Source organism: Oncorhynchus kisutch, linkage group LG10 (genome assembly GCF_002021735.2).
Source record: "Oncorhynchus kisutch isolate 150728-3 linkage group LG10, Okis_V2, whole genome shotgun sequence".
Classification (NCBI taxonomy): domain Eukaryota; kingdom Metazoa; phylum Chordata; class Actinopteri; order Salmoniformes; family Salmonidae; genus Oncorhynchus; species Oncorhynchus kisutch.
The window spans coordinates 891,116-905,684 of NC_034183.2; the positions used below are offsets into that span (position 1 = coordinate 891,116).

The following is a 14,569-nucleotide window of genomic DNA, read 5'->3' on the forward strand; positions in this document are numbered from 1 at the left end:
AGTTGGCTGTACCTGCACCAAAACGCCAGTATGTTTTCTTTAAAGCTTGTTCTCCATCTTTTTTAAAATAGGGAGCAAATTTGTTTACAGCACTTCCATAACTAACCGAAACTCATGTTCTCAGTGCTTTCTTGTCCATCTGCAGTAGATCTATGGTGAGCAAATCGTTTGGAACATCGAATCACAATACGTATCGTCATCTTAGTATAGTGATATCAGTAGTATCGTGGGGTCCCTGGCAATTCCCAACCCTACGCAGTACCTTAAGCGAAGCGAATGCTTATTTTCTGTTCTCAAAATGTTTTGCCCCAATGAACATGACCCTGCTGGCTGCCTTTACGCAATGATCAGCTATTAATGGGGACACGTTCAGTTGGCTCATCAGGCAGGAACACCACCAACTGAGGGAACTACGGAGTGGTGTACTTGAAAAACATCTTGCAACATTGGCTGCGTTTACACAGGCAGGAAAAATTCGGATAATTTTTTCCCCCTAATTGGTCTTTTGACCAATCAGATCAGAGCTGAAAAAGATCTGATGTGATTGGTCAAAATACAAATTAGTGGAAAAAAATCTGAATTAGGTTGCCTGTGTAAACAGCCATTATAACCCAGTTGAGAGCATCAGTACTCACCCTGACCCATGATGCACCACCACAGCTACCAGGTCATACAGCCACCGGTCAGGCAACGCCTCCTCCGGCTGCTCAAACACAACAAAACAGAACATTTCTCCAGACATCTGGAGGCCTTCAGCCTTTGACATAAGGATTTTTGAGGCTCATTTCACAGACATTAAATCACATCCAATGGAGATTCCTAGTGTTTGGATTATCACCTCCTCATGTCCACTCCTCAGAGATGATACGTAGGGTCAGGTCTCACCTCTAGTAAGTACCAGTCCACAAAGAGGGGACAACTCTACGTAGGGTCAGGTCTCACCTCTAGTAAGTACCAGTCCACAAAGAGGGGACAACTCTACGTAGGGTCAGGTCTCACCTCTAGTAAGTACCAGTCCACAAAGAGGAGTTCAACTCTACATAGGGTCAGGGGTTTAGGGTTTAAGGCTTTGCCAGCAGCAAACCTGCATCCTGCTGCGTTCCAAGAAGAGGGAAACAGGCCCGTCTCTCTGTGCTGCTTAAAGAACTGATTTGACCATGGAAAGATGACTCACGAACACGTAGGCGTTCTCTGTTTTGCTAAAAGACCCCCACAGGGACTCAGGGGACTCGTCTGAAGTCCATAACGCTGATGACTTCTGGTCTGTAGCGTCCGAACCGTTTACACACTAATATGACCCCCTTGCGGAAAGATGACTCTTGAACACCGTTCTTTTCTACAACCCCCACAAGCGTCACGGGACTCGTCTGAGGGAAAAAGGTACAGTTTTTTTTATTTTTTTTATGAATGGAAGTATGAAGGTAGTTTGTGCCAAAAAAAGGGGTTCAATGTCGAAAAGAACAAATAAACATTTTCACAAAGTCTGCTGCCTCAGTTTGTATGATGGCAATCGGCATATACTCCAGAATGTTATGAAGTGATCAGATGAAATGCAAATAATTGCAAAGTCCCTCTTTGCCATGCAAATGAACTGAATCCCCCAAAAACATGTCCACTGCATTTTAGCCCATGCCACAAAAGGACCAGCTGACATGTCAGTGATTCTCTCGTTAACACAGGTGTGAGTGTTGACGAAGACAAGGACAAAGCTGGAGATCACTCTGTCATGCTGATTGAGTTCGAATAACAGACTGGAAGCTTCAAAAAGAGGGAGGTGCTTGGAATCTTTGTTCTTCCTCTGTTAACCATGGTTACCTGCAAGGAACCTCGTTCCGTCATCACGACTGTCTCCTAAAGTTGATTCAGCTGCGGGATCAGGGCCCCACCAGTACAGAGCTTGCACAGGAATGGCAGCAGGCAGGTGTGAGTGCATCTGCACGCACAGTGAGGTGAAGACCTTTGGAGGATGGCCTGGTGTCAAGAAGGTCAGCAAAGAAGCCACTTCTCTCCAGGAAAAACATCAGGGACAGACTGATATTCTGCAAAAGGTACAGGGATTGGACTGCTGAGGACTGGGGTAAAGTCATTTTCTCTGTTGAATCCCCTTTCTGATTGTTTGGGGCATCCGGAAAAAAGCTTGTCCGGAGAAGACAAGGTGAGCGCTACCATCAGTCCTGTCTCATGCCAACAGTAAAGCATCCTGAGACCATTCATGTGTGGGGTTGCTTCTCAGCCAAGGGAGTGGGCTCACTCACAATTTTGCCTCAGAACACAGCCATGAATAAAGAATGGTACCAACACATCCTCCGAGAGCAACTTCTCCCAACCATCCAGGAACAGTTTGGTGACGAACTACGCCTTTTCCAGCATGATGGAGCACCTTGCCAAAAGGCAAGAGTGATTACTAAGTGGCTTGGGGAACAAAACATCAATATTTTGGGTCTATGGCCAGGAAACTCCCCAGACCTTAATCCCATTGAGAACTTGTGGTCAATCCTCAAGAGGCGGTGGACAAACAAAAACCCACAAATTCTGACAAACTCCAAGCATTGATTATGCAAGAATGTGCTGCCATCAGTCAGGATGTGGCCCAGAAGTTAATTGACAGCATGACAGGGCGAATTGCAGAAGTCTTGAAAAAGAAGGGTCAACACTGAAAATATTGAATCAACTTCATGTAATTGTCAATAAAAGCCTTTGACACTTATGAAATGCTTGTAATTATACTTCAGTATTCCATAGTAACATCTGACAAAAATATCTAAAGACACTGAAGCAGAAAACTGTGGAAATTAATGTGTCATTCTCAAAACATTTTTGTTGTTGTAAAAAAACCACAAAAAAAAACACTTCCTGAGCTTTCTACCTACCTCCTAGATAGACACTTCAAATCCGCTTAATTATCGTTGATTATTGTACAGATACCTTAAGGGGTTCTAAAATTCTAAATAAAATGGTCCTTAGTATGAAATATCCATATGTTGACTTATTAACCCCCCCCCCCTCAGGTTTAAGGGTTAGTGCTCACCTGTAGTAAATACCCCCTCATGTCCAGGCCTCGTAGAGGGAACTCGACATAGGTGGTTACTTTGTTCCTCAGGTAGGATGTCCAGTGGAACCTCTTCAGGTGCAGACACAACACCTTGGGCAGCTTCTGGACCCAGAACTTCTTGGTTGATTTCTGTCTCTTCTTACACCTGTGGCACATATAGAGCTCTGCCTGGTCTAGTTCCTCCAGGTCAGTGAAGCTACACAGGCAGTCTGAAGAAGAGCAGGGACAGAGAGATGTCATGGATTACACTAAACCAGAAAGGATTTAAACCTGAAATGGCTTGAGTCAAGTATTCAACCCCTTTGTTATGGAAAGCCATAAGTTCAATAAGTAAAATATAATTAGTAAGTAAAGTAAGTACATGTAAAACATTTGCTTAAGAAGTTATGTAATAAGTTGCATGGACTCACTGTGGGTTAGTAGTGTTGCCCACAGAGTGTTTAACATGAATTACTACCTCATCTCTGTACCCCACACATACAGATAATGGTAAGGTCCCTTAGTCGAGCAGTGAATTTCAAACACAGATTGAACGACAAAGACAACTATTGGTAGATAGGTAAAAAAAAAAAACTCTTTTGAAAATATCTCCCCGGAGAGGAAGGGACCCAGTCAGAGATTTCACCATGAGGCCAATGGTGACTTTAAAACAGTAACAGAGTTTAATGGCTGTGATAGAAGAAAACAGTATGGATCAACTACATTGTAGTTACTCCACAATACTAACCTTAATTACAGAGTGAAAAGAAGGAAGCCTGTTCAGAATAAAAATAGTCCAAAACAGGCATCCTGTTTGCAACAAGGCACTAAAGTAATGTTCCAAAACAGGCATCCTGTTTGCAACAAGGCACTAAAGTAATGTTCCAAAACAGGCATCCTGTTTGCAATAAGGCACTAAAGTAATGTTCCAAAACATGCATCCTGTTTGCAATAAGGCACTAAAGTAATGTTCCAAAACAGGCATCCTGTTTGCAACAAGGCACTAAAGTAATGTTCCAAAACAGGCATCCTGTTTGCAATAAGGCACTAAAGTAATGTTCCAAAACAGGCATCCTGTTTGCAATAAGGCACTAAAGTAATGTTCCAAAACAGGCATCCTGTTTGCAATAAGGCACTAAAGTAATGTTCCAAAACAGGCATCCTGTTTGCAATAAGGCACTAAAGTAATGTTCCAAAACAGGCATCCTGTTTGCAATAAGGCACTAAAGTAATGTTCCAAAACAGGCATCCTGTTTGCAATAAGGCACTAAAGTAATGTTCCAAAACATGCATCCTGTTTGCAACAAGGCACTAAAGTAATGTTCCAAAACAGGCATCCTGTTTGCAACAAGGCACTAAAGTAATGTTCCAAAACAGGCATCCTGTTTGCAATAAGGCACTAAAGTAATGTTCCAAAACATGCATCCTGTTTGCAACAAGGCACTAAAGTAATGTTCCAAAACATGCATCCTGTTTGCAACAAGGCACTAAAGTAATGTTCCAAAACAGGCATCCTGTTTGCAATAAGGCACTAAAGTAATGTTCCAAAACAGGCATCCTGTTTGCAACAAGGCACTAAAGTAATGTTCCAAAACAGGCATCCTGTTTGCAATAAGGCACTAAAGTAATGTTCCAAAACATGCATCCTGTTTGCAATAAGGCACTAAAGTAATGTTCCAAAACATGCATCCTGTTTGCAATAAGGCACTGAAGTAATGTTCCAAAACAGGCATCCTGTTTGCAATAAGGCACTGAAGTAATGTTCCAAAACAGGCATCCTGTTTGCAACAAGGCACTAAAGTAATGTTCCAAAACATGCATCCTGTTTGCAACAAGGCACTAAAGTAATGTTCCAAAACATGCATCCTGTTTGCAACAAGGCACTAAAGTAATGTTCCAAAACATGCATCCTGTTTGCAACAAGGCACTAAAGTAATGTTCCAAAACATGCATCCTGTTTGCAACAAGGCACTAAAGTAATGTTCCAAAACATGCATCCTGTTTGCAATAAGGCACTAAAGTAATGTTCCAAAACATGCATCCTGTTTGCAATAAGGCACTAAAGTAATGTTCCAAAACATGCATCCTGTTTGCAATAAGGCACTAAAGTAATGTTCCAAAACATGCATCCTGTTTGCAACAAGGCACTAAAGTAATGTTCCAAAACATGCATCCTGTTTGCAACAAGGCACTGAAGTAATGTTCCAAAACATGCATCCTGTTTGCAATAAGGCACTAAAGTAAAACTGGGGCAAAGAAACTAACTTTATGTATTGAATACAAAGTGTTATGTTTGGGGCAAAACCAACAACATCACGGAGGACCTCTTCATATTTTTAAGCATGGTGGTGGCTGCATCATGTTATGGGTATGCTTGTCATCATTAAGGACTAGGGAGTTTAAGGATAAAAATAAAACATAACAGCTATAAGGACAGGCAAAATAAAACCTGGTTGTCTGCTCTCCACCAAACACTGGGAGATTAATTCACCTTTCAGCAGGACAATAACCTAAAACACAAGGACACATCTACACTGGGAGATTAATTCACCTTTCAGCAGGACAATAACCGTAAAACACAAGGCCACATCTACACTGGGAGATTAATTCACCTTTCAGCAGGACAATAACCTCAAACACAAGGCCAAATCTACACTGGAGTTGCTTCCCAACATTGAATGTTCCAAAGTGGCCTAGTTGCAGTTCTGACTTAAAATCAGCAAGACTTGAAAATAGCTGTCTAGCAATGATGAACAACCAACTAGACAGAGCTTGAATTCTTTAAAGAATAATGTGCAAATATTGTACAATCCAGGTGTGCAAAGCTCTTAGGGACTTACCCAGAAAGACTGAGGGATATGAATACATTCTGAAAGAAATGTAGCCGCTACATACAAACACCATACTAGGAGCTATAAGTAGTGAATATATCTATAGTTGAAGTCTGAAGTTTACATTCCACTTAGGTTGGAGTCATTAAAACTAGTTTTTCAACGACTCCACAAATTTCTTGTTAACAAACTATAGTTTTGGCAAGTCGGTTAGGACATCTACTACTTATGACCGAAGAGACAGAGACCACGCATTATGACCCAAGAGACAGAGACCACGCATTATGACCCAAGAGACAGAGACCACGCATTATGACCCAAGAGACAGAGACCACACATTATGACCCAAGAGACAGAGACCACACATTATGACAGAGACCGAGCATATTAAACTACACCTATACATTTGTTTACATCCACCACTGTTCAATAGAACATAACTCATCTTGTATGGGTAGTACAAAGAGTGTGATACGCCCAGTCTACTCCTCAGTCATATGTATCTACAACAGAACAGGTGCAGGCAGTCTGACAACCAACAGCAGAATAGAGCTACAGTTGAGTACATATTAGAGCATCAACGGTACAGTAGAACTCACCTCGTAACGTGCAGGTAGGACCAGGCTCTTGGTCCTTGGCTCTCTTGTGTCTGAACTGACTGGGAATATCCAGGGACAGATCTGGAGGCCAGGGGACATTTGGAATTTCTGTTAAGTTCCTGATTTGACGAAATTGAAATGGAATTGACCCCGGGCCATGGGTGGACTGACAGTGGACGGGACTTACCAAGGAAAGGGTCAAACTTTCTAGACTCAGTCCCACAGATCAGGCAGTTGACTTCATTCTGCAGAACGCCGCCAAATATAGATGTGACCACAGTAGAACTGCCGTTTCTGAAAAGACAAGCAATAAAGCAGACTTCAGAGTAGCCACTTCAACAAGCGTCTCCAACGTGGTAGTGGAAACGCATGTTCCTTTCAACGGTATTGATGTAGAAAACAGAGGCTCTATCCCCTCTCTCACATGACCGCAGCATTCAGCTGGACAGCATTCTCACTCAACAGAAACCTTTTATTTGAGGGCATTTTCATCTCTGTTTTAGCATTTAGAAATCAAAGTAATTTATGCATCTATTCCCCCTCAAGTATTTGGACAAATTCAGTCAAGTTGATTTATTTTGGTCCCATATGACGTCACGCAACGACAACATCAGGGTTCCAAAAGTGGTGGCCCGCGGGCCAACTTTAGCCCACAGGTGATTTTATTTGGTCCCCCAAGTTGTGAGCAAGAAATTATAATGGACATAAGACTAAAAACACCCATAAATCAGCGACAAGTGATTTAACATTTTGGAAATGTGTTCAAAGTTATCCCACACATAAGAGACATATCGTTTTATTTTCATTTATTTAACCAGGCAAGTCGGTTAACAACAAATTGTTATTTACCAAGACGGCCTACCAAAAGACCCCCTGCAGGGACAGGATTAAATAAAAATATAGGACAAGTGACCGTATACAAATGTAAGCAAGGTTTGAAATAATGTTTTAGTCAAATATTATATCTGTCTGGGATTCTTGCAATTTGCAGTCCAAAAACATATAGTAATTATGTTCAGGCCCCCTGACCATCCCCTCAGTTAAATATATATGTAAATACCTCTCGGCCCGTGGCTGAATTAGGCTGATGATCCCCTGGATGACATCACCCCTTAGACATGCTAACCGCTCACCATTACAATAACAGGGGAGGTTAGCATTTTATATCATACCCCCAAGACATGCTAACCTCTCACCATTACAATAACAGGGGAGGTTAGCATTATATATCATACACCCAAGACATGCTAACCTCTCACCATTACAATAACAGGGAGTGGTTAGCATTTTATATCATACCCCCAAGACATGCTAACCTCTCACCATTACAATAACAGGGGAGGTTAGCATTTTATATCATACCCCCAAGACATGCTAACCTCTCACCATTACAATAACAGGGGAGGTTAGCATTATATATCATACACCCAAGACATGCTAACCTCTCACCATTACAATAACAGGGGAGGTTAGCATTTTATATCATACCCCCAAGACATGCTAACCTCTCACCATTACAATAACAGGGGAGGTTAGCATTATATATCATACACCCAAGACATGCTAACCTCTCACCATTACAATAACAGGGGAGGTTAGCATTTTTGGTGGTTATTATATTGATGCCTCAGTAACTTTCTCACTCATCGTTATTCACGATTAATTCAGGATTATCCATAAGCATGGTAGCACCCACATTAATGTAGAAGTGTTTACAAACATTATATTATTATATATAATAAAAGTGACTCCAAAATGACAATACATTTACCATTAATTTCTATTGGACACAAAGTAATCTGAAACTACCCAAACTAACCACAACCAGTCTGTAGTCCCCAGCTTGATGTAGTTATTGCGTGATATGAATATGGGGCCAAATACTAAACTTTTGACTACTTTAATACACTAAGTGAAATTGTCGAAATACTTATGACGCCTTTAAAAATTAGGGGGGGGGGGGGGGGGTGACATTCTATCCTGACGCCTCAAAATGTTTCAGTCCCTGACCTGCTGTTTTCAACTCTAGACAGCAGGAGCGGTAGAGATACTCCTAATGATCGGCTATGGACCCCTGACCTGCTGTTTTGGACTCTCTAGAGACAGCAGGAGCGGTAGAGATACTCCTAATGATCGGCTATGAAACCCTGACCTGCTGTTTTGGACTCTCTAGACAGCAGGAGCGGTAGAGATACTCCTAATGATCGGCTATGAAACCCTGACCTGCTGTTTTGGACTCTCTAGAGACAGCAGGAGCGGTAGAGATACTCCTAATGATCGGCTATGAAACCCTGACCTGCTGTTTTGGACTCTCTAGACAGCAGGAGCGGTAGAGATACTCCTAATGATCGGCTATGAAACCCTGACCTGCTGTTTTGGACTCTCTAGACAGCAGGAGCGGTAGAGATACTCCTAATGATCGGCTATGAAACCCTGACCTGCTGTTTTCAACTCTCTAGACAGCAGGAGTGGTAGAGACACTCCTAATGATCGGCTATGAAAAGCCAACTGACATTTACTCCTGAGGCGCTGACCTGTTGCACCCTCTACAACTACTGTGATTATTATTATTTGACCATGCTGGTCATTTATGAACATTGAACATCTTGACCATGTTCTGTTATAATCTCCACCCGGCACAGCCAGAAGAGGACTGGCCACCCCACATAGCCTGGTTCCTCTCTAGGTTTCTTCCTAGGTATTGGCCTTTCTAGGGAGTTTTCCCTAGCCACCGTGCTTCTACACCTGCATTGATTGCTGTTTGGGGTTTTAGGCTGGGTTTCTGTATTTGATTGATTTGATTGAGTATAAAGTCCAATTAATTTGTTTTACTGTTTAAATAAATTGGTAGGGGATTGTACATAACTCAGTATGGTCTTGTCTGTCCTAAGCCATCTGCTGTGGTAAACATGCATCAGGGTTCAGCTTCTCTATCTGAAATCCAGATGCCATGGCCGGCCAATGGCTCCTGTACATGGAAACACCAGACAGACACTACTATCCAATCAGACGAGAAAGGAAGTTCTTACATGCAGCATTTTCCCCCCGCGGCGGGCAGTTTGCCCTCGTCCTGGGGTACCGGGAGCCCGTCTTGTGACAGAGTAGGGTTGTCTCCTGACACTTTAACAGAATCCGGTGGAACGGGGAGAGCGGGGTGCTTGGCTCCGTTCAGACCGCCCTGTAGTTCTCTATGGAGATGGTCCAGCAGGTAACGCATGAACTCATGAGCATCCTGCTGCTGGTACCCCCTGGGAACAACACAGGGTCAAGGGTCAAGCACATCAATGTTACACCCTGGACAGAACACAGGGTCAAGGACATCAACATTACTGCTCAACACAGGGTCAAGGACATCAACGTTACCGCTCAACACAGGGTCAAGGGTCAAGGACATCAACGTTACCCCCCTGGACACAACACCGGGTCAAGGACATCAACGTTACCCCCTGGACACAACACAGGGTCAAGGACATCAACGTTACCCCCCTGGACACAACACAGGGTCAAGGACATCAACATTACTGCTCAACACAGGGTCAAGGGCATCAGCATTACCCCCTGGACACAACTCAGGGTCAAGGACATCAACGTTACCCCCTGGACACAACACAGGGTCAAGGACATCAACGTTACCGCTCAACACAGGGTCAAGGACATCAACATTACCCCCTGGACACAACACAGGGTCAAGGGTCAAGGACATCAACGTTACCGCTCAACACAGGGTCAAGGACATCAACGTTACCCCCTGGACACAACACAGAGTCAAGGGTCAAGGACATCAACGCTACCCCCTGGACACAACACAGGGTCAAGGACATCAACGGTGCTTCTACACCTGCATTGCTTGCTGTTTGGGGTTTTAGGCTGGGTTTCTGTACAGCACTTTGAGATATCAGCTGATGTACGAAGGGCTATATAAATACATTTGATTTGATTTACCCGCTCACAGGGTCAAGGACATCAACGTTACCCGCTCAACACAGGGTCAAGGACATCAACGTTACCCCCTGGACACAGGGTCAAGGACATCAACGTTACCCCCTGGACACAGGGTCAAGGACATCAACGTTACCCCCTGGACACAGGGTCAAGGACATCAACGTTACCCCCTGGACACAGGGTCAAGGACATCAACGTTACCCCCTGGACACAGGGTCAAGGACATCAACGTTACCCCCTGGACACAGGGTCAAGGACATCAACGTTACCCCCTGGACACAGGGTCAAGGACATCAACGTTACCCCCTGGACACAGGGTCAAGGACATCAACGTTACCCCCTGGACACAGGGTCAAGGACATCAACGTTACCGCTCAACACAGGGTCAAGGACATCAACGTTACCCCTCAACACAGGGTCAAGGACATCAACGTTACCCCTCAACACAGGGTCAAGGGTCAAGGACATCAACGTTACCCCTCAACACAGGGTCAAGGACATCAATGTTACCGCTCAACACAGGGTCAAGGACATCAATGTTACCGCTCAACACAGGGTCAAGGACATCAACGTTACCGCTCAACACAGGGTCAAGGACATCAACGTTACCGCTCAACACAGGGTCAAGGACATCAACGTTACCCCATGGACACAACACAGGGTCAAGGGTCAAGGACATCAATGTTACCGCTCAACAGTGATATGTTTTGAACATGTCTGCGACCCAAATGTTAAGGCTGCTTTAGACATGCTGAGGGCAGATGGAGATCCAATATAAAATGACACTAACAGATCTATAAAAGATGGACTGAAAGTGCCCCCCCCACTCTTCCCTACCAGCCAATTAAAGTTCTGAGGATATAAGGACAGTGATGTTACAAATAGGAAGCTCAGGTTTCAATAGGTGATAAGACGTCATGAAAGGATATTTGGCCTGGCAAAGCAGGCGCTGACTGAATGGGAGCTCATAGGAGGTTTTTACTCCACTGGTCTCGGGAAGAAATTACCAGTCCTCAATGTCTGAGAATAAAATTCTGACACGAGACACTCAATTGTTGGTCTTAAATATTACAACACTGCCACAAAGAGAGTGAAGGCGTGTTGATTTAGGATCAGGACTCCACCTGTCTATTTAATCTTAACAGATGTTCTGAAAGGCCAAAACTGATCCTAGATCAGTCGTCTTACGTTATGATCCCAACATTAATTCGGAGGGGAAAAGCCCATTGAGCAGACATTGCTGAAATGAAGAGGTCTGTCATAGTACCTGAAGCTGGGCATGATTTTCCAGACAACGTAGAACAAAGAGTCAGGGCTGAAGGCTGTTGGGCCACCCTGCCACAGATAACACAGGGTCTTCCTCAACTCCTCCACCAAGGACCTGGGAAACAGAGACAAACATAGGACTACTGTCAATACCAGGAACCTCCAAGAGCACAACTCCTTCAGTTAAACATCCTCGGTGCTGCTCACTAACTCAACCAATCAGCATATTTTTTGGTGCAACAGTATGTTCTAAATCAAAGATGAATGCACAAAGCAAGAATATGTTAGCTACATTAAAAAGCTAAGATAAAACATGTAGCCAAAGATTATAGGGTCCCCTAAGAAACACTTATCAACACTTTGGTTCCAACCCTGTCACAATAAATCCTCTCTGGCATTTCAATTCTTTGTCATGTCAAATCACAAGTCAAATCGCAATTCCAACATTTGGTTAAAAACAGGCCTATAAATTGTTTGCCCATTTCATGCAGCTCTACATGCAGTGTAGAAATTCTCAAATGAGTGCAGGAAATGCAGAAACTGATGAATATAATTTTGGGTTGAAGTTGAACAGTATAAAACAATGAGAAAGACCCATTGAAATCACTTACAATGTACAGTACCAGTCAAAAGACTGGACACCTACTCATAAGCGCCCCCCCCCCCCCCCCCCCCCCCACTATTTTCTACATTGTAGATTAATGAAGCCATCAAAACTAGCTTTGCACACTTGGCATTCTCTCAACCAGCTTCATGAGGTAGTCACCTGGAATGCATTTCAATTAACAGGTGTGCCTTGTTAAAAGTTAATTTGTAGAATTATTTCCTTCTTAATGCGTTTGAGCCAATCAGTTGTGTTGTGACACGGTAGGAGTGGTATACAGAAGATAAGCAAATAAGGCTAAAGACCAAGCCCAAGAAACACGAGAAATGGACATTAGATATGTAGGAACTCCTTCAAGATTCTTGGAAAAGCATTGTAGGTGAAGCTGGTTGAGAGAATGCCAAGTGTGCATAGCTGTCATCAAGGCAAAGGGGGGCTCCTTTGAAGAATCTAAAATATATTTTAGATTTGTTTAACACTTATTCGCTTACTACATGATTCCATAGGTGTTGTTTCATAGTTTTGATGTCTTAAATAAAAGCCCTGGAATGAGTAGGTTTGTCCAAACATTTGACTGGAGCTGTATGTGTTGCCACCCTAGTGCCATGCGCTACTCATAAAGCACATTAACTTATATTATTCAAAAACATAAAATAATGTGAAATGTGTATTTTTATACCGTGATATGATATTTGGTCCATATCGCCCAGCCCTATGGAGTATTTTTGACTCTTACATGTGGGTAGATTAAGGCTTTGGCGGGTAGGAAGTCCATTTAAACAGCCATGATGGCAGATGGTCAGGGGACAACAGTTGGAGCATTTCACCAGCCACGATGGCAGATGGTCAGGGGACAACAGTGGGAGCATTTAACCAGCCACGATGGCAGATGGTCAGGGGACAACAGTGGGAGCATTTAACCAGCCACGATGGCAGATGGTCAGGGGACAACAGTGGGAGCATTTCACCAGCCACGATGGCAGATGGTCAGGGGACAACAGTGGGAGCATTTCACCAGCCACGTTGGCAGATGGTCAGGGGACAGTGGGAGCATTTCACTCGTATTTGTCAATAAAATAGTCAAGTATGATCACATGTATAGCAAAATAAATGCTGCAGTAGCAGTTTAAAGTATTTCTGCCATTTTGTTAAATAGCTGGTAAATGAATGGCACAAAAAACAATATCCCACCTCGCGCTGTAACACAGCCTGGCTGGGTGCCGAGTGAGAAATTCATTTTTAGAAGGCATAACAGTTGGGTCTAATTTACTCAAAACTAAAGTCTACTAAAGTGAGACTGTCCTCATGTTTCTTGGCTACTTAGATTTTGTTCACAAGCTAGGTTTCTTTTCAATGTCTGAATATCAGCGTCGAGGGGAGAGAGCAGCTACTGGTCAGACTCACACCCTGACTGACTCCAGTGGTTAAGAAATGGAGCAATACACCACATTACTTCATACTAGAATCACACGTATTGTTTCACAAACAAAGCCTGGTCAAGTGTTACGGTTTGTGGTGTAAATGTTTTATATTGGCTGGTAAAAATCTGCGTGGCTGGTAGGTCTGCCACAGTGGCTGGTAGATCTGCCACAGTGGCTGGTAGATCTGCCACAGTGGCTGGTAGGTCTGCCACAGTGGCTGGTGGATCTGCCACAGTGGCTGGTGGATCTGCCACAGTGGCTGGTGGACCAAAAATGTAGCTTCAGGCCCTGAAAACACACACACGTAAGACCTTACACACTGGTGTCCCCCTGGCTGCGGGTGTGGTACATCCGTCGCCCTGCAGTCTTCCCGCTCCGCAGCGCCACCGCTGGCAGCTCCATGAAATAACAGCTGAACTGCTGGATGTTGCTGGAATAGAAAAATCTTCTTTAACACCCAGCCTCTTCCCCCCTCCGCCCCAGCCCAGCCTCTTTCCTCCCCCCCAGCCCAGCCTCTCCACCCCCCCCCAGCCCAGCCTCTTCCCCCCCCCCCCCCCCCAGCCTCTTTCCCCCCCCCCCCCCCCCCAGCCTCTTTCCTCCCACCCCAGCCCCCAGCCTCTTTCCTCCCACCCCAGCCCCCAGCCTCTTTCCTCCCACCCCAGCCCCCAGCCTCTTTCCTCCCACCCCAGCCCCCAGCCTCTTTCCTCCCACCCTAGCCCCCAGCCTCTTTCCTCCCACCCCAGCCCCCAGCCTCTTTCCTCCCCCCCCAGCCCAGCTGGAGAGGCTGGCCACACAACAGAGGCCATATAGAGGCCAGAACCAGAGCCTTAAGCAACACAGCTCACCTGAGTTCCAAACAGGGACCATAATGGGCC

The 14,569-nt window shown here is 44.3% G+C and overlaps 1 protein-coding gene across 1 annotated transcript in view; it reads right to left on the reverse strand.

Annotated features, from left to right (window-relative positions):
• usp3 (ubiquitin specific peptidase 3) overlaps positions 1-14,569 on the reverse strand; it is a 32,788-nt gene that overhangs the window by 2,435 nt on the left and 15,784 nt on the right. Inside the window, exons 7-13 of the mRNA XM_020492168.2 lie at positions 14,011-14,124; positions 11,671-11,784; positions 9,491-9,709; positions 6,649-6,755; positions 6,462-6,542; positions 3,029-3,261; positions 636-703 (exon numbers count right to left, since the gene is read on the reverse strand). Coding sequence (XP_020347757.1) covers positions 636-703; positions 3,029-3,261; positions 6,462-6,542; positions 6,649-6,755; positions 9,491-9,709; positions 11,671-11,784; positions 14,011-14,124 — 936 coding nt within the window. The remainder of the gene's footprint in view (positions 1-635; positions 704-3,028; positions 3,262-6,461; positions 6,543-6,648; positions 6,756-9,490; positions 9,710-11,670; positions 11,785-14,010; positions 14,125-14,569) is intronic.